The sequence below is a fragment of the Stenella coeruleoalba genome, assembly GCF_951394435.1.
Source record: "Stenella coeruleoalba genome assembly, chromosome: 20".
NCBI classification, from domain to species: Eukaryota; Metazoa; Chordata; class Mammalia; order Artiodactyla; family Delphinidae; genus Stenella; species Stenella coeruleoalba.
Window position 1 is genome coordinate 14526903 of NC_137166.1, and position 26884 is coordinate 14553786.

A 26884-nucleotide genomic window follows, 5' to 3' on the forward strand; every position below is an offset into this window, starting at 1 on the left:
TTAAAGACAGTGTTACTGTCCCATAAGCAAGTTGTTCAGGGAATCGTTGAAGTAGAATTTCAGCTTCGGGTGTTGATGGTGCGGCTGGAGCTTCTTCCTCGAGTCTTAGGGGAAAATGTTTTCCTTTTCTGGTTTAGAAGAACAAAGTAATAAATATACTCCAAAGACTCTTCATTTTAGGAGGTTATTTTCAATAATGCTTGTTAGTTGTATAAGGACTATAATTATGAGAAAGTATAGAGTAGATGCTGTTTGTCCGATGATAATAAATAGGTGATCAATGGTTTGTCTTCCAATTCATGTTACTGTTAATAGGTCCCCTACAAGTACTCAGAATAAACGTTGGCTAAGAGGTCATAATGTTATACTTCATTGTTTCACTGTATGAAGTACTGGGACAATCAATCAAATTAGGAATGAGATGGTTAATACTAGTACACTTCCTATTTGTTGTGAATAGATCACGGAATTGCATATGAAAATAAGAAGTATCATTCTTGTTTGATGTGAGGGAGAGTGCTGAGGAGGTTAGGTGGAGTATAACTTTCTCTACCTAGAAGGTCAGGTGAGACTAGTACTAGTATTAGTAAGATTACAAATAGGAACAAGGCACCCAAGATATCCTTAATTGTGTAGTATGGATAAAATGGGATTTTGTCCATATAGGATGAGATCCCTGTTGGATTATTAGAGCCTGTTTCATGAAGGAATAATAGGTGAAGAACTGCTAAAGCTGCAATAATGAATAGGAGGATAAAGTGGAACGTGAAGAATAGGGGAAGGGTGGCTTTATCAACTGAGAATCCTCCTAAGAGTCATTTGACTAGGTTAATGCCAATGTAAGGAATTACTGAAAGGAGACTTGTCATGACTGATGTTCTTCAAAAGGATGCTGGACTATTACCTTAAATAGTAGGACGATTCCGTTGTTTCATATTTCTAGGAAGGTGTAAGATCCATACACAGGCCTCGCCCTACATGGATAAATAAGCAAACAAAGAATAAGAATAGGAAAGGTCCGTCTGCATATACATATCAGATAATTCATCCATGGTTTGTTTCGGTAGATATGAGTTATAGATGAGAAGGCAGTTACTGTATCTGATGTATTAATGTATTGTTAAGAATAACCCTGTTGGGCTTCCCTGGTGGTGCAGTGGTTAAGAATCCGCCTGCCAATGCAGGAGACACGGGTTCAAGCCCTGGTCTGGGAAGACCCCACATGCAGAGCAACTAAGTCTGTGCACCACAACTACTGAGCCTGCGCTCTAGAGCCTGCGAGCCACAACTACTGAGCCCGTGTGCCACAATTACTGAAGCCTGTGTGCCCTAGAGCCTGTGCTCTGTAACAAGAGAAGCCACTGCAATGAGAAGCCTGCGCACTGCAACGAAGAGTAGCCCCTGCTCACCACAACTAGAGAAAGCCCACGCACAGCAACGAAGACCCAACGGAGCCAAAAAATTCAAAAAATAACCCTGTCAAGATTTGTAAAATTAAATATAAAGCAGGGATGAAATTTTCATCATGAGCTATTTGATGGGGCTGGTAGATCATTATATGCATTATTAACAATTCTGATTAATGGGTGGGATTTTAAAATGTTGGTCATTAGTGTTTCTATAGCTGAAATACAATGATGATTTTTCAGATCATTGGCCATGATTACATTGCATTTAAGAATAATGATGACACACATTGTATTTGTTTTAAGTACTATTTTGGTAGTTTTGTAGGTCTTTGTTCAAAACCTTCACAAATTTATGGCGGGCTTGGGTTAACTGGGTTAATTGAGTGGTTGTGATATTGTAATGAATTTTGGTGGATCGTTTTTGTGCTTAATGGTTTTTAAAATTTGTTTAAAGAGAAAGTGAATAGTTTTTGGTTATACAACAGCTATGTCTACTAAGCAGTGTCCTGAGGTTTGAGAGTCTAATAAAACCCTCTTAGGTATATTTCTTTAATGTTATGATGGACATTCAAATTAAAACCACAAAGTGACATCTATTCACATATAATAAATGATTATAATCAAGAACAAACAAAAATGCTGGCAACAATGTAGAGAAATTGGAACCCTTACACATTGCTTGTGGAAATGTATAGTTTGGCATTTCCTCCAAAAAGGTAAAATACAATTAGAGTCTGGTTCAAGAACTCAATGCCTAGATATGTGCCACAAAGAATTGGAAACAGGAGTTCAAACAAAAACTTGTACATGAATATTCATAGCAGCATTGCTTACATTGGCCCAATGGTAGAAAAAATTCAAATATCCATCAGTGGATGAATGGAGAAGCAAAAGAGGGTAGATCTATAAAAAGTTCCATATTATTCTGCCATACATAGAAATATAGCAAAATGGTGCCATCTGCTGTGGAAAAACAGTATGGCAGTTCGTCAAAAACAAAGTATGATTCATCACTTCCACTTCAGGGTATATACCCAAGAGGTTTGAAAGGAGGGAGTTAAACAGATATTTGTACACCCATATTCACAGCAGCATTACACTGGCCAAAAGGCACAAGCAACCCAAGTGTCCATGGATAGATGAATTGATAAGCAAAATGTGATAATATACACAAAGGTACATTATTCAGCCTTAAAAACTAAGGAAATTCAGACACATGCTACAACATGTATGAGTCTTAAAGTCATTATGCTAAGTGAAATAACCCAGTCACAAAAGGACGAATATTATATGATCCCACTTCTATGAGGTATCCAGAGAAGTGAAATTCAGAGACAGAAAGTAGAATGTGGTTGACAAGGGTTGAAGGGAGTTAGTGTTTAATGGATGCAGTTTCACTTGGAATAAAACAAGTACAGGAGATGGATGGTGAGGATATTTGTACAATAATATAAATGTGAATGTCATAGAACTATATATTTTAAATGGTTTAAGTGGTAAATGTTATTATGTTCGATATTTAATCACAATGGAAAATGTGAATGAAGTACTGATACAAGTTACAACATGTATGAACACTGAAAACATCCTAAGAGAAAAGCTATTCAGAAAAGGCCACCCAGATCATACTCATCTTGTGTGCTTTAAATCCATCAAGGCTGTGAAAATGAGGGAAAGTCTCAAGACTGCTTCCAGAAAAAGAAAACTGGAATGTTTTCTTTTTGGAAACATTGGAAAAATGTTTGGAAACATTGGAAAAAAATGGAAAAAGACATTTTCATGCTTTGGGGCAGGTGATGGAAGTGGAAGTGGAGCCAGTGGATTGGATTAGAAGGTGAAAACCATAATGATTTCTCATATGGGGGTTATAGGGGTGTTCCCTGGGAGAGTGTCCCTTTTTGGGGTGGAAACAATGGAAACAGTCATTGAAATTGGCATATGTGGTAAAACAGTGATGACTGGGGAACCTGAACTTACAGATAAAGACTACATTGTACTGCTACTGCAAGTTTTCTGTATGTTTGAAGTTAGTAAAAAGTAAATAACTTTGCAAAACATGTCAACACCATGCCAGAAGAATAGATAAGACATCAAACTTCATGATGAAGCCAAGCCCTACCCAGATTCATTTCACCCAAAATGGTTAAGCTAACTGCTCTTGTAGGAATCATATATTATTAAGAGGTGCTATGGGAAGATTATATTATTAGCAGTCACTGTGTCTTGGGGGTTGTGGATGACCTGGGATGTGGTAGAAACAAAGGGATTTTTGAATTACAATTTTCCACATCAAACCGCCAAAAGTTACAAGTAATACATGAATTTAGTAAAGTTGCATGATACAAAAGCAATACACAAAAATCATTTGAGTTTCTATACACTAATAAAGAAGTATAAGAAAAATTAAGAAAACGACCCCATTTGCAGCTGCATCAAAAAGAACAAAATACCTAGGTATAGATTTAACCAATGATGTGAAAGACTTGCACAATGAAAACTGTAAGACACTAATAAAGAAACCAAAGAAGACACAAAGAAAAATATTCGTGATCAGGCACTGGAAGAATATTCTTAAAACGTTCATCCTTCCAAAGCAGTGTACACATTCAGTTCAATCTCTAACATAATTAAAGTGGCATTTTTCACAGAAACAGAACAAACAATTCTATATATCCTGTGTGGAACCAAAAAGGACCCCAAATAGCCAAAGCAATCCTAAGGAAGAGAACACAGCTGGAGTCAACTTGCCCCCTGACTTCTAACTACACTGTGAAGCTACAGGAACCAAAACCAAAACTTGGCATAAAAACAGGCACATGTACCAGAGGAACAGAACAGAGAACCCAGAAATACACCCACATGTATGTGGTCACTTAATTTATGACAAAGCTGCCAAGGACATACACTGGGGTAAAGTCCCCTCAATAAACTGATGCCAAAGAAACTAGATACCACACACCAAAGAAAGACACTGGAAACTGTCTACACTACACACAAAATGACCTGAAATCCACAGTTTTCCACATCAAGCCCATTGTCTGCTGGCTTCTCTGCAAACAGACCCCCTTTCAGCAGTCAGCCGCATACAGGAAGCTTCTCCCCACTTTTTCTTTACCTTTTACTCCTGCGGCGGTGCCTCCCAGCAGGTCCTGAAGACACTGGCTCCTGTCTGCATGGACTAGTATGTCTGGAGGAGACCAACCTCCTGTCTATGTTGACTCAGCCAGTCATTGTCCGGAAGCCAAAGCCCTGGAGAATCCTGAAAAGACCAAGCCCCGGTCAGCTGCATGGAATCAAGTCCTCTGGCTGAACACGCACTAGCCTCGAAAGTCAGAGAGGTGGACTTGGCTCCACCTGCTGGCCAGTTTGGAAGTGCAAGCCTCAGCCACTTCCACTGGAGGCCCTGCTCTCAGCTGGCAGGTCTGATGAATCCACTAAATTTGAAAATTCAGACTCAAATGGAGCCCCAAATCCCATGATAAGCCACAAACGGAAAGAAAAAGATTTGCAAAACACTTATCTGATAAAGGATTTGTACTCATTATTCAAGAACTATAGAACAAACAACCCCATTAGAAATGGGTAAAATCTGAATGGAGACCTGGGCAAAGTAGATAGTAAGTAAGCATACAAAAATATACTCAACATCATATATCATTAGGGACTTACAAATTAAAACAATGAGATAGCACTGCACAACTATTAAAACTGCTGAGCTCAAAAAAAAAAAAAAAAGACACTACCAATTGATGGAGTGTGAGGAACAATGGGAACTATACATCACTGCCAGTAAAATAAATATACAGCTACTCTGTAAGACATGTTGGAAGATTTTTCCAAAGCTAAACAAATCTCACCTAAAGAGCCAACATCCTGCCTCCAGTATTTAGACAACTGCTCTGCAGAACTAGGTCCAAACAAAAACGAGGATGCAATTAAGCATAGCATCCCTATTCAGAATGGCTAAAAACTTAAAGAAATCAGTATGCCCTTCAACAGATGAACATATAAGAAAACTGGGGTACATTCATGTTGGGGGAACAGAATATGCTACCCCAAAATATGCCTGTTTGGTGTAAGGATTATTTTGGCTTGATTATTTTTAAAAAAGACAATTTCTGAAAACCAAGTCAAGATTACACTTTTGTGAAGGAAATTTACATTTATAAGGGAAATCTCCATTTAAAAAGTTGTCTCCCTCTCTGTACCAGGAATAGACAGATGACTAAATCTCATGAAACACTTATCAGTAGAGAAGGCCAGGACTTAAATCTGCGTTTTCTCTTTTTTAATTTTTTTTTAATTTTTAAATTTTAATTTAATTTATTTATTTTTGGCTGCATTGGGTCTTCATTGCTGCACGCGGGCTTTCTCTAGTTGCAGCCAGCAGGGGCTACTCTTCGTCGTGGTGCACGGGCTTCTCATTGTGGTGGCTTCTCTTGTTGCAGAGCATGGGCTCTAGGCTCACGGACTTCAGTAGTTGTGGCATGCGGGCTCAGTAGTTGTGGCTCACAGGCTCTAGAGCGCAGGCTCAGTAGTTGTGGCTCACGGGCTTAGTTGTTCTGCAGCATGTGGGATTTTCCTGGACCAGGGCTCAAACCCGTGTCCCCTGCATTGGCAGTCGGATTCTTAACCACTGTGCCACCAGGGAAGCCCTTCTTTTGTTTTTAGGTGAAGATGGTATTTAAGGTGATGACTTAGGCCATTTCAGGGACTAATTTTTCCTGGGCATCGCCCATGCATATAGGAAGTACAAATGTTATTAAACTTCTCTTTGTTTTTCTGATGGTAATCTTTTATTATGGGGGGCACTTCTCAACCAAGAACCTAGGAAGGTAGAGGGAAAATTATTTTTCCTCTCATACACATGCAATGGAATACTATTCAGACATAGAAAGGAATAAACCATCAACCTTTGCAAAAAACAAGGATTAATCTTACAAGTATACAGTATTGCTAAGTGAAAAAATCCAGTCTGAGGAGGTACACACTGTATGACCCCACTTATATGACATTCAGGAATAGGCAAAACAAAGATGGTAGGGCTTCCCACTGGTGGCGCAGTGGTTAAGAATCCGCCTGCCAATGCAAAGGTCACGGGTTCGAGCCCTGGGCCAGGAAAATCCCACATGCCACAGAGCAACTAAGCCTGTGTGCCACAACTACTGAGCCTGCGCTCTAGAGCCTGTGAGCCACAACTACTGAAGCCTGTGCGCCTAGAGCCCGCGCTCCGCAACAAGAGAAGCCACTGCAATGAGAAACCCGTGTACGGCAATGAAGAGTAGCCCCTGCTCACTGCAACTAAAGAAAGCCTGCGCACAGCAATGAAGACCCAAAAATAAAATAAATTTATTAAAAAAAAAAAAGATGGGAAACAAGTTATGGTGTGGGGTTTGAAATGTTCTATATGGTACTTTGATGGATACTTGCCACGATGCATTAATCTAAACCCATGGGTTTTTACAACCCAACAAGTAAATCATAATCAAATTTATTTAGGATATGGGAGTGTCACAGGATGGAATACAGATGTGACAAAGAACCTAACTGATTTAGAAATGTACGGAAAAAACTCACTGTTGGTAGGGCAAAAGGTGCTGACTTAAGTAACTATGGAAATAAATGAACTCTGCAGAGCAAAGGCAAAATGTGCTATACATAAATACTGGACTCTGTAAGTTCTTTCCCATGGTGGTAATACCTAACAATAGTAATACTACTATATCTGTAATCTAAAGGGAGCAAGCAATGAATTCAATGTAGGACAGAGGTGGTAGGCTGGCATCTTACATTTGGAATTGATAGTTACAGATAAGCAAAGGCAGAAGGTTACAATAACCATGCAATAATGGATAGATTATATTTCCTCAATTTTAAAAACTTCTGTGCATCAAAAGATGATATCCAAAAAGTGAAAACACAGCCGGCAGAAAGGAAGAAAATATTTGCACATTGTATTATATCAGACAAGAATCTGTTCTTCAGAATATATCAAGAACGTTTACAAAACATCAACAAAAAGACAACACAAATTTTAAAATGGAAAATGACTTGAATAGACCTGTCCCCAGACAAGAAAAGCAAATAATCAACAAGCACATGAAAAGGTGTAAAACATCAGTTGTTGTGCTGGAAATGCAAAGTAATACCATAATTCAGTACTCCTTCACACATACTAAAATGGTTATAATCAAAAAACAGAAATTAACAAATGTTAACACTGTAGAGAAAATGAAACCCAACATTGCTTATGGAAATGGAAAATGGTGCAGCTTATGTGCATAATAGTTTGGCATTTCCAATAAAAGATAAAAATACAATTATCATATGGCACAACAACGTCACTCCTATAGACCCCCAAAAATTGAAAACAGGTATTCAAAATGTTGGAGAGGATGTGGAGAAAAGGGAACCCTCCTACACTGTTGGTGGGAATGTAAGTTGGTGCAGCCACTATGGAGAACAGTATGGAGGTTCCTCAGAAAACTAAAAATAGAACTACCATATGATCCAGCAAGCCCATTCCTGGGCATATATCCAGACAAAACTCTAATCCAAAAAGATACATGCACCCCTATGTTCACAGCAGCACTATTCACAACAGCCAAGACATGGAAACCACCTTAATGTCCATCGACAGATGAATGGATAAAGAAGATGGCATACATATATACAATAGAATACTACTGAGCCATAAAAAAGAATGAAATAATGCCATTTACAGTGACATGGATGCAACTAGAGATTATCATACTAATTGAAGTAAGTCAGAAAGACAAATACCATATGATATCACTTATATGTGGAATCTAAAATATGACCCAAATGAACCTATTTATGAAACAGACAGACATGGAGAACAGAGTTGTGGTTGCCAAGGGGAAGGGGGGTGGGGGAAGGATGGAGTGGGAGGTTGGGGTGAGCAGATGTAAGCTATTATATATAGAATGGATAAACAAGGATAAACAAGGTTCTACTGTATAGCACAGAGAACTATATTCAGTATCCTATGATAAACAATAATGGAAAAGAATATTTAAAAAAATATATATATATGTATAACTGAATCACTGCTGTATAGCAGAAATTAACACATTGTAAATCAATATATACTTTTTATACTTCAATAAAAAATAAATTAAAAAATAAAAACAGGTGTGCAAACAAAAACTTGTACACAAATATTCATAGCAGTGCAGTTCACAATAGCCAAAAGGTGGAAACAAGTAAAATGTCCTTCAAAGGGTGAATGGATAAATAAAATGGGTAAATCCATAAACTAACCTATACCATATAAAGGAATAAAGTAAAATGGTGGTGCCACTCTGGAAAACAATATGGTAGTTCCTCAAAAACTTAAACAGACAATTAATATATGATCTGTCATTTCTACTTCAGTATATATACTCAAAATATTTGAAAGCAGAAACTGAAACATATTTGTACAACCATATTCATAGCAGCATTATTCATAGTAGCCAAAAGGTGGCAGAAACCCAAGTACCCATCAACAGATGAATGAGTAAACAAAATATGGTATGAACGAATAAACACAATAGGACATGATTCAGCCTTTAAAACTAAAGTAATTCTCATACATGCCACAACATGGATGAACCTTGAAGTCACCATGCTGAGTGAAATAAGTCAGTCCAGAGAAGTCAAATTCAGAGACAAAAAGAATGTGGTTTCCAGGGGCTGAGGGCTGTGAGTGAATGGATACAGAGTTTCACTTGAGAAAAATTTTTAAAGTTCTAGACATGGATGGTGAGGTTATTTGTACAACAGTATGAAGGTAGCTAATGCCACAGAACTGTACACTTAAAATGTTTAAATGGTAAATGTCATGTCATGTATTTTTAATAACAGTGGGGAAAAATGAATTAAGTACTGATAAGTGTTACAACATGAACACTGAAAACATCCGTACTGAAAAAAGCCATACAGAAAAGGCCACCCTGATCACATACTTGTCTTGTGTGCCTTAAATCCATTAAGGTTATAAAAATAAGGGAAAATCTAAGTAATCATTCCAAAAAAAAGAAAACCGGATCAGAATGGAAAAAGATACTTTCAAACATTTGGACAGCTGGTGAAAGTTAAACTGCACTTGTGGATTAAATTATAATGTGGGTACCATATAATTTCTTGATTTGGGGCTTATGTGCTGGTTCTCAGGGAGAGTATCCCTGTTTTGGGTAGAACACACTGGAGTATTTTGTGTGAAGTGGCAAATGTGAATACTTTTTACTTTTGTGGAAAATTTTCTGTATGTGTGAAATTACTAGAAATTACTTTTCAAAACAACCATGTCAATACCATGCCAGAAAAACAGAACACATCGAACTTCGTTATAAATGCCAAGACTTACCCAGATCCAGTTCAACGAAAGCTGTCATGTTAATTGGCCTTGTAGGAGTCCACATGTTATTAAGAGACACCGTAAGAAGATTACACTAGGAACCACCATGTCTTGGGTGTTATGGATGACCTGGGATACAGTAGAAACAGTGGGATTTTAGAATTACAACTTTCCACATCACTCCACAAAAAAAACTGTTGGAATAAAATTTAGTGAAGTTGCAGACTATAAAATCAATATACAAAAATCAGTTAAGTTTCTATGCACTAATAATGAACCACTAGAAAGAGACATTACGAAAATCCCATTTATAACTTCATCAGAAAGAACAAAATACCTAGGAATAAATTAACCACGGACATGAGAGACCTGTACTCAGAAAACTATCAAGCACTGATTTTAAAAATGGAAGACACAAATAGAAAAATATTCTGTGCTCATGGATTGGAAGAATTACTATTACTAAAATGTCCATTCTACCCAAAGCCATCTACAGATTCAATGCAATCTTGATTAAATTTCCAATGGCATTTTTCATAAAACCAGAAATAATAATATTTGTATGGAACCACAAAGGATCCTGAATGGCCAAAGGGATTCTGAGAAAAAAGAAAACAGTTGGAGGCATCTCCCCCTCTGACTTCAAACTGTATCACAGAACTAAGGTAACCAAAACAGTGTGGAACTGTCACAAACACAGATACACGGAATAAAGGAACAGAATAGAGAGCCCAGCAATAAACCCACATATGTGTGGTTAGTAATTCATGACAGTAGGGCCAAGAACATACAACAGGGAAAGGACAGTCCCCTGAAAAAATGGTATTGGGAAAACTGGACACTACTCTCCAAGTAATTAATTAGAAAACATGGAATGAAATGAATATAAACATAAACTTTACAACTTATACCCAAACTCACCCAAAACTGTCCACAAACTTAAATTAAAAAACTATAAAAATTCTAGAAGAAAACGGAAGAAAAATCTACATGACCTTGGGTGTGGAGATGACTTAACACACACCACCAAAAGCCTAACAACAACAAGAAAAAAGTTAATAATGTGCATTTTATAAAATTAGAAAAAACACAAATTGAGAGAAAAATATTTGCCAAGCACATAGCTAATAAAGGATTTATAATCAAATTTTCCCAAGAACCCTAGAACAAAACCTCATTAAAAATGGGCAAAGATCGGAACAGACTCCTGGCCAAAGAAGATATACAGAGTGTAAACAGGCATACAAGAATATACTCAACTTCATATACCATTAGGGAAATACAAATTAAAACAACAATGAGCTAGCACTGCACACCTATTTGAACTGCTAACTCCAAAAAATGACAATATCAACTGGGGGAAGAACAACCGGAACTTTCCTGCTCTGCTGGTGGAGTGCAGGTACAATCACTCTGGAAGACAGTTTGGCAGTTTTTTCCAAAACTAAAAAAGTCTTAGCATAGAATAGAAAAATCAGACCTCTAGTATTTAGACAATTGCTTTGAAAAACTGTGTTCAAACAAAAACTACCATAAAATTATACACAAGTTCTATTCATAATGGCTAAAAGCTTAAAGATATTAGGATGTTCTTCTGTAGATGAACGCGTAAGATTGGGGCACCTACATGTCAAGGGTAAGAGCATATGGACCCCCAAATATGCCTGTTTGACATAAGAATTATTTTAGGCTGATTAATTTTTTTTCAAAACTGCGAACATGGAACAATATAAACGCATTAGAAGTTGCTTTTTATGAGGTCGTTACAGGGTGGGATCTGAACCAAGAACAAAGAAGGGTGGAGGAAAATTTATTTTTCCTCTCCTATATATGCAATGGAATACAATTTAACAATAGAAAGAAATGAGCCACAAGCCCAAGCAAAGACAAAGATGACTCTGTATATATTGCTAAGTGTGTCAACCAGAAACAAAATAACATAATGCAGGAGACAACAAACAGGAAAAGAATTTATTTGGGGTCTTTAAGAATTGCTGTTTGGGAGACACAGATTCAGGTAACCCTGAAAGTGAAAGGTTCTTGCCTCGTCCCAGGCAGAATTCAGAGATGAGACAGGGAGGTCAAGAAAGTAAAGTGAGGATTTATTTAAGCTATAGTACGCTCTTGGGGAGAGCGGGCAGGCTCAGGTGAGTAAGCTGCCCTGAGTTCTTTTGGCAAGCCGGTTACATGGGGTATAATGTTCACTGGGGAGGGAGGGATTTGGGGGTGATATTCCCTGATTTTCACCCCAGCGCCACCTTCCCGGGGGGAGGAGGAATTTTTGTCCTTATTTAGCCTTGATCAGAAGTGTCATGGCTTCTGTGCATGATGGGTACTTCTTATCTGCAAGGCTAATTTTATTGTAATGAGAGCATAATGGGCAAAAGGTTACATTCGGACACCAGATTCCCACCTTTTCCTACCTTTCTTTGCCTCCAGGACACTTATCCCAAAATGTATGGTTTCCTGCCAGTTTGGAGGTTCCAAGGACCCCATCCCACCCCCGCCTTTTACAAGACGCATGGTTTCCTGCCATCTGGCCCATGCCCCCCCCCCCCCTTCTCTGCTCACATCTAGCTACCTTCCTGCTTTAACAAAAGAATTTCTGGGGAAGAGAAAGAGGGGCTTTTAAAAACAAAAAAGCAATGAGGCTGATAAAAGTTGTCTGCCAATAAATGCAACTGACTGTTGGAAGTCTGAAGATATTTGTCCTTAAGGAATTGCCAGTTGTTACAGGTAAAATAAGTTGATAGATTTTCATGGATTATTTTAGTGTAGGAGTCCAATAAGTATATAGACTGTCAGGAGTTCCTGGCAGATGTTCTGGATGATTCCAACAGGTGAAAAACACCCCATTTAATACGGAAAATACAAGCAGACCAATTAACCATCCTCTGACCCTTTCTCCTTGCTAGTTCTCTCCGTGTTCTGGGATTTCCCCCTCCTGGGACACAGAGGAAACAGGGACAGAGTTGTTTGGCAGCTCCCCTTAAATCTGACCCCACCCACTGTCTTTATCTTCCCCAGACATGCCCCGCCCAATGAGGACACCATGCCAGAGGGAGTCTCAGGAATCAATGATCCTGATGTGGGCTTCCCTGGTAGCGCAGTGGTTATGAATCTGCCTGCCAATGCAGGAGACACGGGTTCGAGCCCTGGTCTGGGAAGATCCCACATGCTGTGGAGCAACTAAGCCCATGTGCCACAACTACTGAGCCTGCAAGCCACAACTATTGAAGCCCGAGTGCCACAACTACTGAAGCCCGCACGCCTAGAGCCTGTGCTCCACAATGAGAAGCCATTGCAATAAGTTCATGCACCACAATGAAGAGCAGCCCTCACTCACCGCAACTAAAGAAAGCCTGCATGTAACAATGAAGACCTAATGCAGCCAAAAGTAAATAAATAAAATTTTAAAAATGATCCTGATGTGTCAGGACTTATTTGATTACAAGGGACCAGACATGCTTACTCAAGTAAAATAAATATTTTAAATGACAGAAATTAATCCTTACAAGAGACAAGTTGAAAACTGGGTTCAGAGGTGTCAGGTCCAAGGGCTCACATGCTTGTAGTGTGACCTGGTCCCTCTCCGACCATCAGCCTGCTGAGTGCCTTGTGGTCCCATTCACAGGCACAGTTTCTCTCATTGCATCCAGCAACTCCAAAATGACACAAGCTTAAAGTCCATACCAGGAATGCTTTCTCCTTCAGTAGGCTTCCTTGAAAACTCATGGCTTAGAATGCCTTTGGCCTGGCTTGGATAACATTCTCATCCTTGCACTGATCACAGCAATCAGAGGATGGAAGATGGGATCGGCCAGGTGGGTGGAATGTGGGGTCAGCCCTCTGAAACTATTTGGACTGGAAGCAGGCAAGATGTAGCTCCCAAAGGAAAGCTGAGGTGCTGCACTTGGACATGAGGACAGATGCTGGCTCGGTGAAAGCAGCAGATTCCCTATCACTGACCACGCACTGCACAGCACAGAATCTGAAGCACAAGGTAGAAAGGGATTCACTTAGGGTTAGGGGCTGCAGCCACCCATCTAATGTTCTTGCTATCCTTTCACGACAGCAAGCAGCTTTTCCATTTGCTGAAAAGCAAGGTTGATGATGATGGTAAACTCGAGGCTCCTGCCTTGGGCATCAGGTCCTTGCATAGCTCATGTGCCCTAGGAAGGCACACAGACCTCACTCTTGTTCCTGGGGCGGGGGGGTAGTAGCCCAGAACTCATGCCTGCCCCCCAGCCACATTAATCAACCACTCCCAAAGAACAAACATTGCTCATTTTTCCAGTCTCCTCTCTCCACGACAAAGAGCAGACACCAAATGCTAAGGGTGGCAGAAAATTCTTGTTCAGTGAAGTACTGGGAGGTTCGAGGATTATTCAGTACCATGGAATTCATAATTGGCAGGCTTTCCAAAGTCCACATGGGTGCACGTGGCTCTCCAACACCATTCAGCCACTGTGAAACTGCCCATTAGGAGGCCCAGCTGCTTAACGAGTATGAGTGATTAAGATCTTAATGAGTAGGAATGTCAAAAGTTTGTTAACAACTGGAAGGCGAAAGGATTGCCTGGCCACAGTCTGCCATCTGGTTGTTGTGCCAGGGCCACACTCACCATTTACAAGGTTATTAACTCTTGCCAAGTCTGGGATTCTAACTGGACTATCTTGGGTTATCTACTGACATCTGAACCAACAGCTGTAGCTTGAGGGAAGGAACCTGCAGCTGAGCTGGGGCTGTGTCACAAATTCTACCCCGAGTGGAAGACAGAATCCAAAAGGAAATTTAGTGTACTATTACCAGTAAAAGGGGGTAAAAAATTCTGGGAGGCCAAAACATCCAACATCCAGCACTGGCTTCTCTCCAGGGTGGATATGATCTAGCTGGGAAGAAGTCCTAAAGGTTTTTTCATACTTGACATATTCACAGGTTTTCTCTCTAGTATGGACTCTTTGATGCTGAAGCAGATTTCTTTTGCTAGTTAAGACTATTCCACACTCATCACACACATAGGAAGTCTCCTGAATATGGATTCTTAGATGCCTTTTTAATTGATCCTGAGCACTAAAGGCTTTTCCACAATCTACACAGTCAAAGGGTTTCACCTCACTGTGGACTCGCTGGTGCCGATTTAGTTTTGTATGAAAATTGAAGGCTTGCCCACATATTTTACAAGAATAAGGCTTTTCCCCTGTGTGAATACGCTGATGCTGACTAAGATGAGAAGTCCGTCCGAAGCTTTTGCCACACTCATTACACTCATAAGGTTTCTCTCCAGTGTGGATTTTCTGATGTCGCAGCAGTGGTGAATTACCAATAAAAGCTTTTCCACACTCATTACACTCATAGGGTTTCTCCCCAGTGTGAATTCTCTGGTGTATGACAAACTCAGAACTACTGGTGAAACCATTTCCACACTCCGTGCAGAGATAGGGTCTGTCCCCACTGTGGATTCTCTGATGCCTGATCAGATTTGCGTTATCATTAAAGGCTCTCCCACACTCTTCACACTGATAGGGTTTCTCTCCAGTGTGGACTCTCTGATGTCGAATTAATGAAGAATTGCCATTAAAGGCTTTTCCACACTCATTACACTCAAAGGGTTTCTCCCCAGTGTGGATTCTCTGGTGTCTAACATAGTAAGAAAAATAGCTGAAGCATTTGCCACATTCCTCACATCTGAAGGGTTTCCTATTATAGTGGATTCTTGGAACCTTTCCTCTAATGTTTTTCACTGTGGGGATTTCCTGGTGCTTCTCCAGTTCACATGTTTCTAGGAAGCTGTTTCTCTTAAGAACATTCTTCTGTGGCCCATGTAACATCATCATATCTCTTTCTTCAGAAACTCCCCATGTTGGTGTTAACTCATTGTCAGTGTTGGTCCCAGCATCTGACATAACAAACAGAAAACAAAAATGCCACCTGAGGATTATACTAGAAAACAAAAGAACACTGAAAATTATTGTCATCCCCCCTTATCTGCAGTTTCCCTTTCTGTAGTTTCTGTTTCCTTGTCAACCATGGTCTGAAAATATTAAAGGGAAAATTCCAGAAATAACGATTCTTCAGTTTTAAATTGTGCACTGTTCTGAGTAGCATGATGAAAACTAGAGCCATCCCGCTGTGTTCAGATGTAAATCATCCCTCTGTATACGCTACCTGCCTGTTACTAAGTAGCTGATTCAGTTATCAGATTGACCATTGCGGTATTGCAGTGCTTGTGTTTAAGTAACCCCTATTTTACTTCATAATGGCCCCAAAGTGCAAGAGGAGTGATGCTGGCAATTTAGATATTCTCTTACTGTGCCTAATTTATAAATTAAACTTTATCATAGGTATGTATGTATAGAAAAAGACATGGCATATACACAGTCAGTCCTCTGTAACCACGAGTGAAGTACCCGCAGTTACAGGAGGCCTACTGTACTATGCCATTTTATGTATGAGACTTGAGCATCTGCAGATTTTGGTATCCACAGGGGTCCTGGAGCCAATCCCCGACAGATACCCAGGAACAACTACATAGGGTTCAGTATTATCCACAGTTTCAGGCACCCACTGGGGGTCTTAGAATGTATGCCCCACAGATAAGGGGGGACTACTGGATAGAGATTTTAGAGATTACTAAAACTCCCAACATCAGCCTGCTATTGAGACAAGACTAATAAAATGAAAGTGCCAAATATTCAAAAGCAGAGAACAGTTGAGATGGAAAGTTGTTTATATATTTCAGATACTAGTCTCTGTCAGATATTATATTATGCCAGAAATTGAAGTGGATCTTCTATTCCCTTCCTCCAGTCAGACTACCTTCCTTTTTTTCCCATCTGCAACCCATTCTTATCTGTTGAACTCAGAATAAATGGCCCTGCCACTGAAGGAGCATCACCTGAGCTTCTAAACTGAAATTACTCTAACCTCTCCTCCTGCTATGCTTCACAGCCCACTGCCTATATATCAACAACAGCACTTGACACACATTTTGCAGCTCTAAACATCTGTCTCCATAACTTATATCCTCCAGAGCTTCTAAATCAAAGCTTGGCACATGGCAAGTGCTCAAAAACTGCTCCTGAATAAATCTATCCCATCCAAGGAAGGAGGGCCTCTGAGACAGGCAATGATGAAACTCAGAAAGGAGCAATGGACACAAAAGTTAACTCAAAATGGATTAAAGACTTGAACATAAGTAAGATCTGAAACCATAAAACTCCTAGAAGAAAACATAGGCAGTAACCTCCTGACATCTAGGAGATGATCTTTTGAACCTGACAGAAAAAGCAAAAGCAACAAAAGCAAAAATAAACAAGTGGGACTACATTTAACTAAAAAGCTTCTGCACAGCAAAGGAAACCAACAAAATGAAAAGGCAACCTATGAACAGGAGAAAATATTTGCAAATCATATATCTGATAAGGGGTTAATATCCAAAATATATAAAGAAGTCATACAACTCAATAGCAAAAAAACCCCAAACAATTCAATTAAAAAGTAAGAAGAGGCTTCCCTGGTGGCACAGTGGTTGAGAGTCCACCTGCCGATGCAGGGGACACGGGTTCATGCCCCAGTCTGGGAAGATCCCACATGCTGCGGAGCGGCAAGGCCCGTGAGCCATGGCCGCTGAGCCTGTGCGTCCGGAGCCTGTGCTCCGCAACGGGAGAGGCCACAACATTGAGAGGCCCGCATACCGCAAAAAAAAAACACACAAAAACTAAGAAGATCTGAACAGACATTTTTCCAAAGAAGACAGACAGCCAACAGGCACGTGAAAAGATGCTCAACATCACTAATCATCAGGGAAATGCAAATCAAAACCACAATGAGATATCACCTCACACTGATTAGAATGGCTATTATCAAAAAGACAAGAAATAAGGTGTTGGCAAGGATGTGGAGAAAAGGGAACCCTTGTGCAATGTTGATGGGAATGTAAACTGGTACACCCACCATGGAAAACAGTATGGAGGTTCCTCAAAAAATTAAAAAGAGGGGCTTCCCTGGTGGCGCAGTGGTTGAGAATCTGCCTGCCAATGCAGGGGACACGGGTTCGAGCCCTGGTCTGCGAGGATCCCACATGCCACGGAGCAACTAGGCCCGTGAGCCACAACTACTAAGCCTGCGCGTCTGGAGCTTGTGCTCTGCAACAAGAGAGGCCACAGCAGTGAGGGGCCCGCGCACCATGATGAAGAGTGGCCCCCGCTGGCCGCAACTGGAGAAAGCCCTTGCAACAGAAACGAAGACCCAACACAGCCAAAAATAAATAAATAAAGAAGCTTTAAAAAAAAAAATTAAAAAGAGAACTACCATGTGATCCAGGAATTCCAAAGAAAATGAAAACACTTGGTATTTAACCAAAGAATATGAAAACACTAACTAGAAAAGATATATGCACCCCTATGTTCATTGCAGCATTATTTATAATAGCCAAGATACTGAAGCAAGCTAAGTGTCCACTGATGTCTGAATGGATAAAGAAAATGTGATTGATACATACATACACACACACACAGAAGAATGTTAATTCAGCCATAAAAAAAGAAGGAAATCTTGTGATTTGTGATAACGTCGATGGACCTGAGAGCATTACACTAAGTGAAATAAGTCAGACAAAGAAAAACAAATACAGTATAATCTCACTTATACCTAAAATCTAAAAAAAGGAAACCACACACACAAAAACAAATAAACCAAGCTCACAGTTACAGAGAACAGGTTGGTGGTTGCTAGAGGCAGGGGTAGGGAGTGAGAGAAATAGGTAAAGGTACAAACTTCCAGTTATAAAATAAGTCATGGGAATGTAATGTACAGCATGGTGACTAGCGTTAACAATACTGTACTGCATATTTGAAGGTTGCTGAGAGTAAATCAAAAGTTCTCACTGGAAGAAAAAAAAATTTTGTAATTATGTAAGGGGACGGTCGTTAACTAGACTTCTTGTGGTGATCATTAACGCAACGTATACAAATATCAAATCATTATTTGTATACCTGAAACTAATTTGTTATATGTCAATTATACTTCAATAAAAAACATTTTTTTAATTAAAAAAGAAGAAAGGAGCAATAGATTCGAGAATTATGAGATGTGTTAATTGGAAATATGTTAGGAAGAATTAAAATTGGTGGAAATGGTTTCATATTTTACCTATTTTGAGAAATTATCTGTTTTATTTAAATCCTTCCCAGCATGGTTCTTTTTAAAATATACTGCTCTGTAAAGCTCTGTAGCTGCTGTTCCTAAACCTGCCTCACTTACTTTTACAGATGTCTTTGGTCCCCTGTGCAGGGGGATCATCCCGTGTCTCCAGGCCCCAAGGCAAATTCCCTCTCTCCAGAAGTGAGACCAATGCAGGTTTGGGAACTGGGTATCCTGAAAAGGGGTAGAAAATGGCACCTTTCAGTCCTGTGTCTGCTGTGTCAAAAGAAGGAAAAGCTCAGGAGTCTCAGTGATAATAAAACAGATCCACAGAATAGGGCTCAGGACTGGGGAAAGCCAAGATTTTTGCTCAAGTGGAAACTGAGCATTTGTGACCTCTTCCTAAAACAACACGTAAGAGTACGTAAGTTAGTGATCCTGCAGGACATATGCAAACACAGGGAAGGGGTCATATCCTTCCCTAGACTACGGGGAGACAGCAACAAGCTGAGAACTTATCTGGCAATGGATGCTACTTATTCCTTACTGTGCAGAGCCCCTGGGAGGACAGATCATACTCTTACCAGGCAACAGTAATTCCCTATATTGAGACCAAACTGACCCAAGACTTGTCCCTACCCAGCAAGCTCTCAAGTGGGTCATTTGGTCTCAGTCCCAGAACCATCAGTGAAGGATACAAGAGATGACTCCTCCCTTTCCACACCACACCTCCGGCTGATAAGGAGGAAAAAAGGAAGGAAATGGGAAAGCATAGATCTGAGTCCCAGGAGAAAAGTGGCCTTACCCAGAGACGTCAAGTTCCCATAAATCTCCAGCATCACACTTCTGTACAGGGCCCTCTGTGCAGGAGAAAGGCCAGCCCATTCTGTCTGGGTGAAGTATACAGCCACGTCCTCAAAGGTCACCACCTCCTAAAACAAGACGTTCCTGCTGCTCCGGAGCCAATTCTATGGCTCAGGGCCAGAGTGGGGGGTACAGGGGACAGTATGAGGGAGGGGTCTTATTAAGGATGAGTAATGAGAAAATGTGAAAGAAATGAGTGTTAAATGACTATTGCTACAACCAAAAATCTGGAACTTCTCTCACTACCAGAAGAGTTTCCATTTGAACACAAAATTTAGTGTCATAAAACACGACACATTTTGAAAAGCCTGGAAAGTCTCCCATTAATTAATATTCCTAGAGCAAAATCTCTGTGATTTTATAAAACTTTGTCTTTTATTGTTGCAACTACAAGGAAACAATTAGCTTCAGTCTCTCCAGACACCACTCAGAGGTAGCATCTCAGGACTGACCTGTTCCCCCTTCACTGCCCCAAGTGCCCAGTCAATCCATCTGTTCCCCACACATGCTCATTCTACCCTAAACCGCAAGTCCACATGACAGGAACAGAGTCACATTTTTGCCTTGATGACTGGTCTCATCCAACCCTCATCTGTTGCTTGAAGAAGGGGTTGTACAGCCTGTGCTCAAGAATGTCCAGTAGAGACAGCTCAGTGCTGCCGGGGGCAGTCTATTCTGCTTCCTGATGCGTTTTCCTGGGAGAAGATGCTTCTGGAATCAAATTGCTGCTGGGAAGTTCTTTTAACTGCTTTTCTTTATACCTCCAAGACAATCTGTAATTGTTTCTGCCAACTAAGGCTCATGCTTTTTTAATAGTCACCCTTTCCCTTCCCTGATGGTCCCAACTCTACCTTCCCAGAGAGCTCAGGATCTGGTTTATAAAACTCTTATTCATTCCCCAGACTTTGGTATCAAACCTGGTTACCTGAATGCACAGTGAATATCCTGCCACCTTCCAACACCTCAACTGATTCTGCAGATCTCCCCAGCACTGCCTCAGACTCCCTGGGATCCCCCCTTCCTGCCCCCTGCCAAACTGACTCTATTTTCAATTCACATAACTAACTGACACAGTGAGTGACAGTGTTGTTTGTCATTTAACAGTGCGAATTTCATCCCAGTCTCCTAAGTTAGAAAATTGAAATTCATACTAGACTAACTTGCCCTAGTCACTACTTATTTCCGATAAATAGTCAGTAATCAAATCCTGCCAATTTCATTGTCTATATGTTTCTGGAATCTGACTCCTCTTCACTATGGTACAATCAGTACAGTAGTATGGGCTGGGGATACTTAACTCTAATTCCGGGCCTGTCCTGTTCTGAATCCATCCTCAGCCAGCCATACAATCAACAACTTAAAATGACAAACTGACTCAGTCAACTGAATGATTTCCTTGAATGAGTCACGACTAACTACAACAGTCGTTCTCCAAGTGTGGTTCCCCAGAGCAGCAGCAGGATCACATAGGAACTTGTTGCAAAGGCAAATTCACAGGCCCCAATCCAAAAGCAATTTGTGCTTCCATAAGCCCTCCAGGTGATTCTGACGCACACCAAAGTCTGAGAACCCTGGACTACAGAATAAAATCCGAGCTCAGGAAACCAAGCTCTATCAGGTAACAGCTGGAGATGGGAAAGCACAAGACTGTACACAGAGAAACTATCTGGGAAACTCTGCAAACAAAATCCCAGAAAAGGAATCACAAACCCTGAATGAGGGCAATATAAAAGATGGGACAAGTGGAAGAGATAGTAGGCAGAAGCAATGAGACTTGGTAACTCTCTGAAAGTGGTATCAAGGAGGAAGAGAGTCAACAATTACTCAGCAACCTAGAAACTGAGTGGTCAGGGTTGCGACACGGTGATACCAGTAACTCACTAACAACTTACAGAAGATCAGAAGAGGACGGGAGCAACAAGAAAGATAATGTCTTGGTGAGGCAGTAGGCAGAAGGACCTGCCAGATACCAGAAATCCAGGATTGGGACTTAGGATACAGTTCATAGATGATAAGTTACTGGATAAATAAGTCCCAGGAAGAAGGAAATGGTTAAGGAACACCCAGCAACTCATCAGTCTCAAAAAGTAAAATCAACTCAAGAAATCAATTTCCCTGTCCCACAAACGTAAGGTACTTAATGTTCACCTCACAGATGAAGTTAAGGTGCAAAGAGGTTAAGTGACTGGCTCAAGGCCACAAAGCCACTCAGGCTTTATGGGATCCTCACTTCAGGTGTTCTGTCCTAGTGCAGATTATTCCTATTATAGCCCCCTGCCTTGATTAGCCAACAGCACTGACCTCAAGGAAAATATATTTTCCCTGATTCTGGAGCCAACTTCTTTTTTTTTTTTTTTGCGATACGCTGGCCTTTCACTGTTGCGGCCCCTCCCATTACGGAGCACAGGCTCCGGACGCGCAGGCTCAGCGGCCATGGCTCACGGGCCCAGCCGCTCCGCGGCATGTGGGATCTTCCCGGACCGGGGCACGAACCCGTGTCCCCTGCATCGGCAGGCGGACTCTCAACCACTGCGCCACCAGGGAAGCCCTCAACTTCTTTAATAAATGGGACAAGCCCACTTTTTCTTGTCTTCTTCCTGCCACCGCTCTGCCCCTACTTCCCAAGAACCTTGTGACCTCGCTAATCTCGATTACTCTCACTGTGTAATCAATACCTACAGCACCAGCCTGAGTCCTTCATTCTCACAGGTCCCTCTGTAGGAGGAACCACTGAAACTGGGAACCATCTAGCTCAACAGAGATCCTCAGAGTGCAGGAGCCTAGGCTTCTGCTGCCAAGGACACTCTCTCCAGCCATCACTTGCTGGGCTTCTGGCTGTTCAATCCCTCATCATCAGCTTTCCCTGGCATCCAGTCCTACTGAAGAGAATCAACAAGGGTCTTCCTACTGCTTTGGCTCTAAGACTTTTGCCAGAATCATCTCTCTCATCCCCCGTTTCCTTCAAATCAGATCTCTCCAAGGCTGACCTGAGGGAATCACAGCTCACCTGGTGCCAGGCTCTCAGGGGCATGACAGCCATCACCTGGGCTTCCTCTCAATGAAGGGCAGGGGCTGAGGGAAGAAGCAAAGAGAAACAAGAGTGAGCCCAACCCAGACAAAGGCTCTCCTTTAAATCAACAAACTTGCCGGTAACAGTAGCAATTATTTACTAAATGCCACTTGGTAAGTGGTGTATGAATATTTCCTCTTTTAATCCACACTATGCCATGAAGTTTGAATTCTGAGGAAACTGAGAATTTGAAAGGTAAGTAACTTGCCCTCAGCACCACAGGCTGTACTCACCAACATCATGCAACGCTGCCTGTCCTAAGACATGAGTAGAGGGGAACATGAATACACAAAGAGCAAAGCAAGCAAAAGACACCAGAAAACTCAGAGCAAACCCTAACAAGAGGAAATCCAGACCTTCATTTTTTAAAATAAAAGTTTACTGAGAAACATAAAAAGTAAAAAAAAAAATAGAAACGTGTTTTTGGAGGAAAAATACATATTCTCTCATTCAATCTCCACAATAATCCTTTGAACCTTTTCTTTTTTCCAAATAAGAAAACAAGTCGAAGACAATAATTTTCTCTACCAAGGTCAGTCACCCAGTGGATGAATGAACTTGGATTCCCAAACCAGATAAGCCAGATTCCAGAAGCCAAGCGTTTAATAACTACATCCAAGTGCTTCCAATAGTAATCCCAACAGGATATTTTTTTTTTAGAACTTGATAAAGTGCTTCTAAGGTTAATATGGAAAAATAGGCAAAAGTAGCCCCCCCAAAATCAGAAAAAGAATCTTAGAGTAAGGTTTCCTTTTCTTGGACCTTGGGGCAGGCATCTTTTTTGTTAATCACCCCACTCTACACCCAGTAATAACCAGAAACAAATTAGCAAAGGACCCTGAAGAGGCCACAAAACATGCCAAAAGGTCTGGGTTATTACTTTAATTATATCATCCCCTACAGACACTTTGTATTCTTGTTAACCAGTCATATTCTACCAAAAAGCCAGCATCTTCCAAAACTCATTGCATGCTGCAATTTCCTGCTAGCCTCATCTTCTTTCAGTTTATCTACTATGCTAATTCAGGATCTTTGTACCTACTGTTCCTCTGCATGAACCACTCTTCTCCAACCTTAGAACCTTTGGAACTGACAGTCTCTGTGTGCAATACTCTCCAGCAGCCTGACCTCTCTTCATCTACGTAAGTACCTGCTCACCCTTCAGATCACCGCCTGTCTCCACAGATCAGGTCGGGGGCCCTGGGTTACACACTCCACTAGCACTGTATTCCCTTTCTTGTATACCACCTCTCCCAGTTTGAGATAATACACTGATGTATGTGTTCTTCATCCCACAAACATTTATCACATATTTATTTCATTCCAGGCCAAGCATGAGACACAGGAGATAACAGTGGAGAGAGAAAGGTTTGATCTCTTCCATCACGGAGCTTAGACTAAAGAAATCAAAGATTCTCATAGTTAGCTTTAAGACCACAATCGTGATTAGTGCCAGGGAGAATTTATCCTAGATGGGTAGGCTTAAGAATAGGAATTAACTAGGTTGAAAGAAAAATCTTTCCGAAAGTAACAGCATGTGCAAAAACATGTTCCCGATATGAAAGTCCAAGAAGACTGTAGCAGAGCCAAGGGAAGTGTGCTGAACACGAAGGTGAAGTTGCAAGAGGCCAAGGCCCCCATGGCCTCTGCACGTCAAGGACTTCGTCTTCATCCTAAAAGCAACAGACCGCAACTACAGGGTTCAGAGCAGGGGGAGTGAAACGACCGCACTGGATTAACAGGGGGCTTTCCATTAAACTGAAAGCTCCCTGGGGGAGGGGCCCACGGCCATCTCATTCGCAGCTACATCCTGGAAACCTACAAGAGCAGCAGGCATTTAGCTGCTCAGGGCGGCTGTGGCTGTGTCGGGTCAAAAGGCGTCTCCTTTCCATACCCAGCCTCCATTTCCTAAGGCAGCCGCAGCGGGCTGGAGAAAAGGCGCCAGGGCGGGCTGGACTGCCCGGCGGGCGCCCTCGCTCCCCGGATCCGGTGGCGCCGCCCGACTCCCTCCTCCTCGGCATCAGGGACTAAGGGGACAGCCTCCTCCAGGGGAGTAAAGAGCGTGGCCCCAGCAGCTTTGTTGGGGCCACAAACCCCCAACACTCACCTCAGGAAAGGTGCAAAGTGCGGCTTGACCGGAAGTGCGTCACTAAGTCGGCTGCGGCTGCGACGCCCAAGCTTCACGAGCTTCCTCTCTAGGAAGCCAGAACGCTCCTCTCTGTGGACTCTGCTTTTCTTCCCCTGGCGCACGTTTTTAACCACGGACCTAGAATAGAAAAAGCTTATCCTTGTTTAAGCTAACCTCTAGCTGAAACTTAGCATTTCCTTCAATTATATGTTGGCAAAAACCACAGTAGTATCAGCAGTACCTTGCGACTTTGTCAACAATAGAAATCATAGATGTTTTCATATCACATTGCAATTGATGAAGTTATAGTGGAACTTAAGTATCATGCACGGTCATTTTTGCCTTGGCTGACAAAAAATGTAAAGTTAACCTAATGTTTTGTTGCAGTACCTATATTGACTATATTTGATGTGATTATCTCCTTGCTGCTGAAAACATACTTAATGGTGAGAGAACGCCTTCCCTGTAAAGTTGGCAACAAGGCAGGTATGTCCGCTCTTCCCACTACTATTCAACATCCTCCTGGGAGTCCTAGCAAGTGCAAGAAGGCCAGAAAAAGAAATAAAAGGCATAGAGATTGGAGATAAATAAAACGGTTACTATTTGCAGAGGACATGATTGTCTACACAAAAAAATCCCAAAGAATCTACAAAACTTCTAGAACTAACAAGTGAGTTTACCAAGGTTGAAACAGGAGGGAAGGGGCCAGGGTACAACCTTCAAAGGAATGACAGCTGTTGAGGATACGACATAAACTGGTTAGAACCAACTAGGTCTGGACTTCCCTGACCGGCCAGTGGTTGAGACTCTATGCCCCCATTGCAGGGGGCACGGGTTCGACCCCTGGTGGGGGAGCTAAGATTCCGCATGCCTCACAGAGTGGGAAGGAAGGAAAAAAAAAAAAAAAAAAAAAACCTCCAACTAGGTCCAAGATAGCAGAAGATTCAACTTCCCGTAAACCTTGAGTCTCATTATACGCTCATTATAACACACTACCATATGCTAATGACACACCCACAGGTGCCATGACAGTTCCAAGGCTAACCCTAAAAGGCCAAAAAGTGAGCAGTGGCCCAACTCCTGGAAATCCCCACACCCTTCTCCAAGATAGTTGAAATAATCCTCCCAGTCATTAGCCTATGAAATTACCCAGCCCATAAAAACTAACCACCCCATATTTCAGGGCCTCTCGCCTGCTGAGATGGCCCGTATTCTCTCTGTGGAGTGTGTATTTCTCTCAATAAATCTACTTCACCTCTCACTGAATTCCTTCCGCGCAGAGACATAAAGAACCTAAACTTCAGTAGGTCCTGAGACCAGGTGTGTGATTTTTATTAAAAGACAGTGGGTCAAGTCCCAAACTGAGTTGTGTGGCTTCAAGGTCACAGAGTTAAAGTAAAAGTGCAAAAAAGATCAATTGTTGGAAACCAAAATTTCCAGCAATAAAATTTCCTGCAACCTTAATAAATTAAAAAAAATAGTACCATTTACAACAGCATAAAAAACATGAAATACTTAATGCCTAACAAAATATGTACAAGATATGCATGCTGAAACTATAAAATAATCACAAAAGAGATGAATGTATACCTAATAAATTGAGATACTGTGTTCACTGATTGAAAAACTCAGTATTATTAAGATGTCAGTTATCCCCCAAATTGCTCTATATATTCAAAGCAAGCCAATCAAAATCCCAGCAAGACCTTTGTAGAAATCAATAAGCTGATTAAATTGCATGTCAATCATTTAACAGAGCTGAAAAAAAGCAGTGGAGAAAGGAGGAATTTTTCAATAAATTATGCTGGAACATTTGGATATCCCAATAGAAAAATAAGATTCTTACTTCACACCATCACTAAAATAAATTCCAGGTGGACGAAAAATCTAATTGCAACAAATCTACA

The 26884-nt window shown here is 41.1% G+C and overlaps 1 protein-coding gene across 1 annotated transcript; it reads right to left on the bottom strand.

Annotated features, from left to right (window-relative positions):
• Positions 1 to 26884, bottom strand: ZNF19 (zinc finger protein 19). Its single transcript, XM_079907369.1, has 9 exons — positions 24957 to 26884; positions 22787 to 22851; positions 19721 to 19847; positions 19036 to 19149; positions 13287 to 15670; positions 9781 to 9900; positions 4525 to 4668; positions 905 to 974; positions 1 to 128 (listed from the first exon to the last, which is right to left on the bottom strand). Exons 2-5 carry the CDS (start codon positions 22817 to 22819, stop codon positions 14577 to 14579), a joined length of 1368 nt encoding a protein of 455 aa, XP_079763495.1. The 5' UTR covers positions 22820 to 22851; positions 24957 to 26884; the 3' UTR covers positions 1 to 128; positions 905 to 974; positions 4525 to 4668; positions 9781 to 9900; positions 13287 to 14576.

Bases quoted from the DNA above. Each gene is read 5' to 3' on its own strand.
- ZNF19 (XM_079907369.1), bottom strand. From the start codon at position 22,819: ATGGCTGTCATGCCCCTGAGAGCCTGGCACCAG. The intron at 19,848-22,786 runs GTGAGCTGTGAT...GTCTTGTTTTAG, and splicing joins CCCTGAGAGCCTGGCACCAG to GAGGTGGTGACCTTTGAGGA. The intron at 15,671-19,035 runs GTAAGTGAGGCA...TTGTTATGTCAG, and splicing joins GACCAAAGACATCTGTAAAA to ATGCTGGGACCAACACTGAC.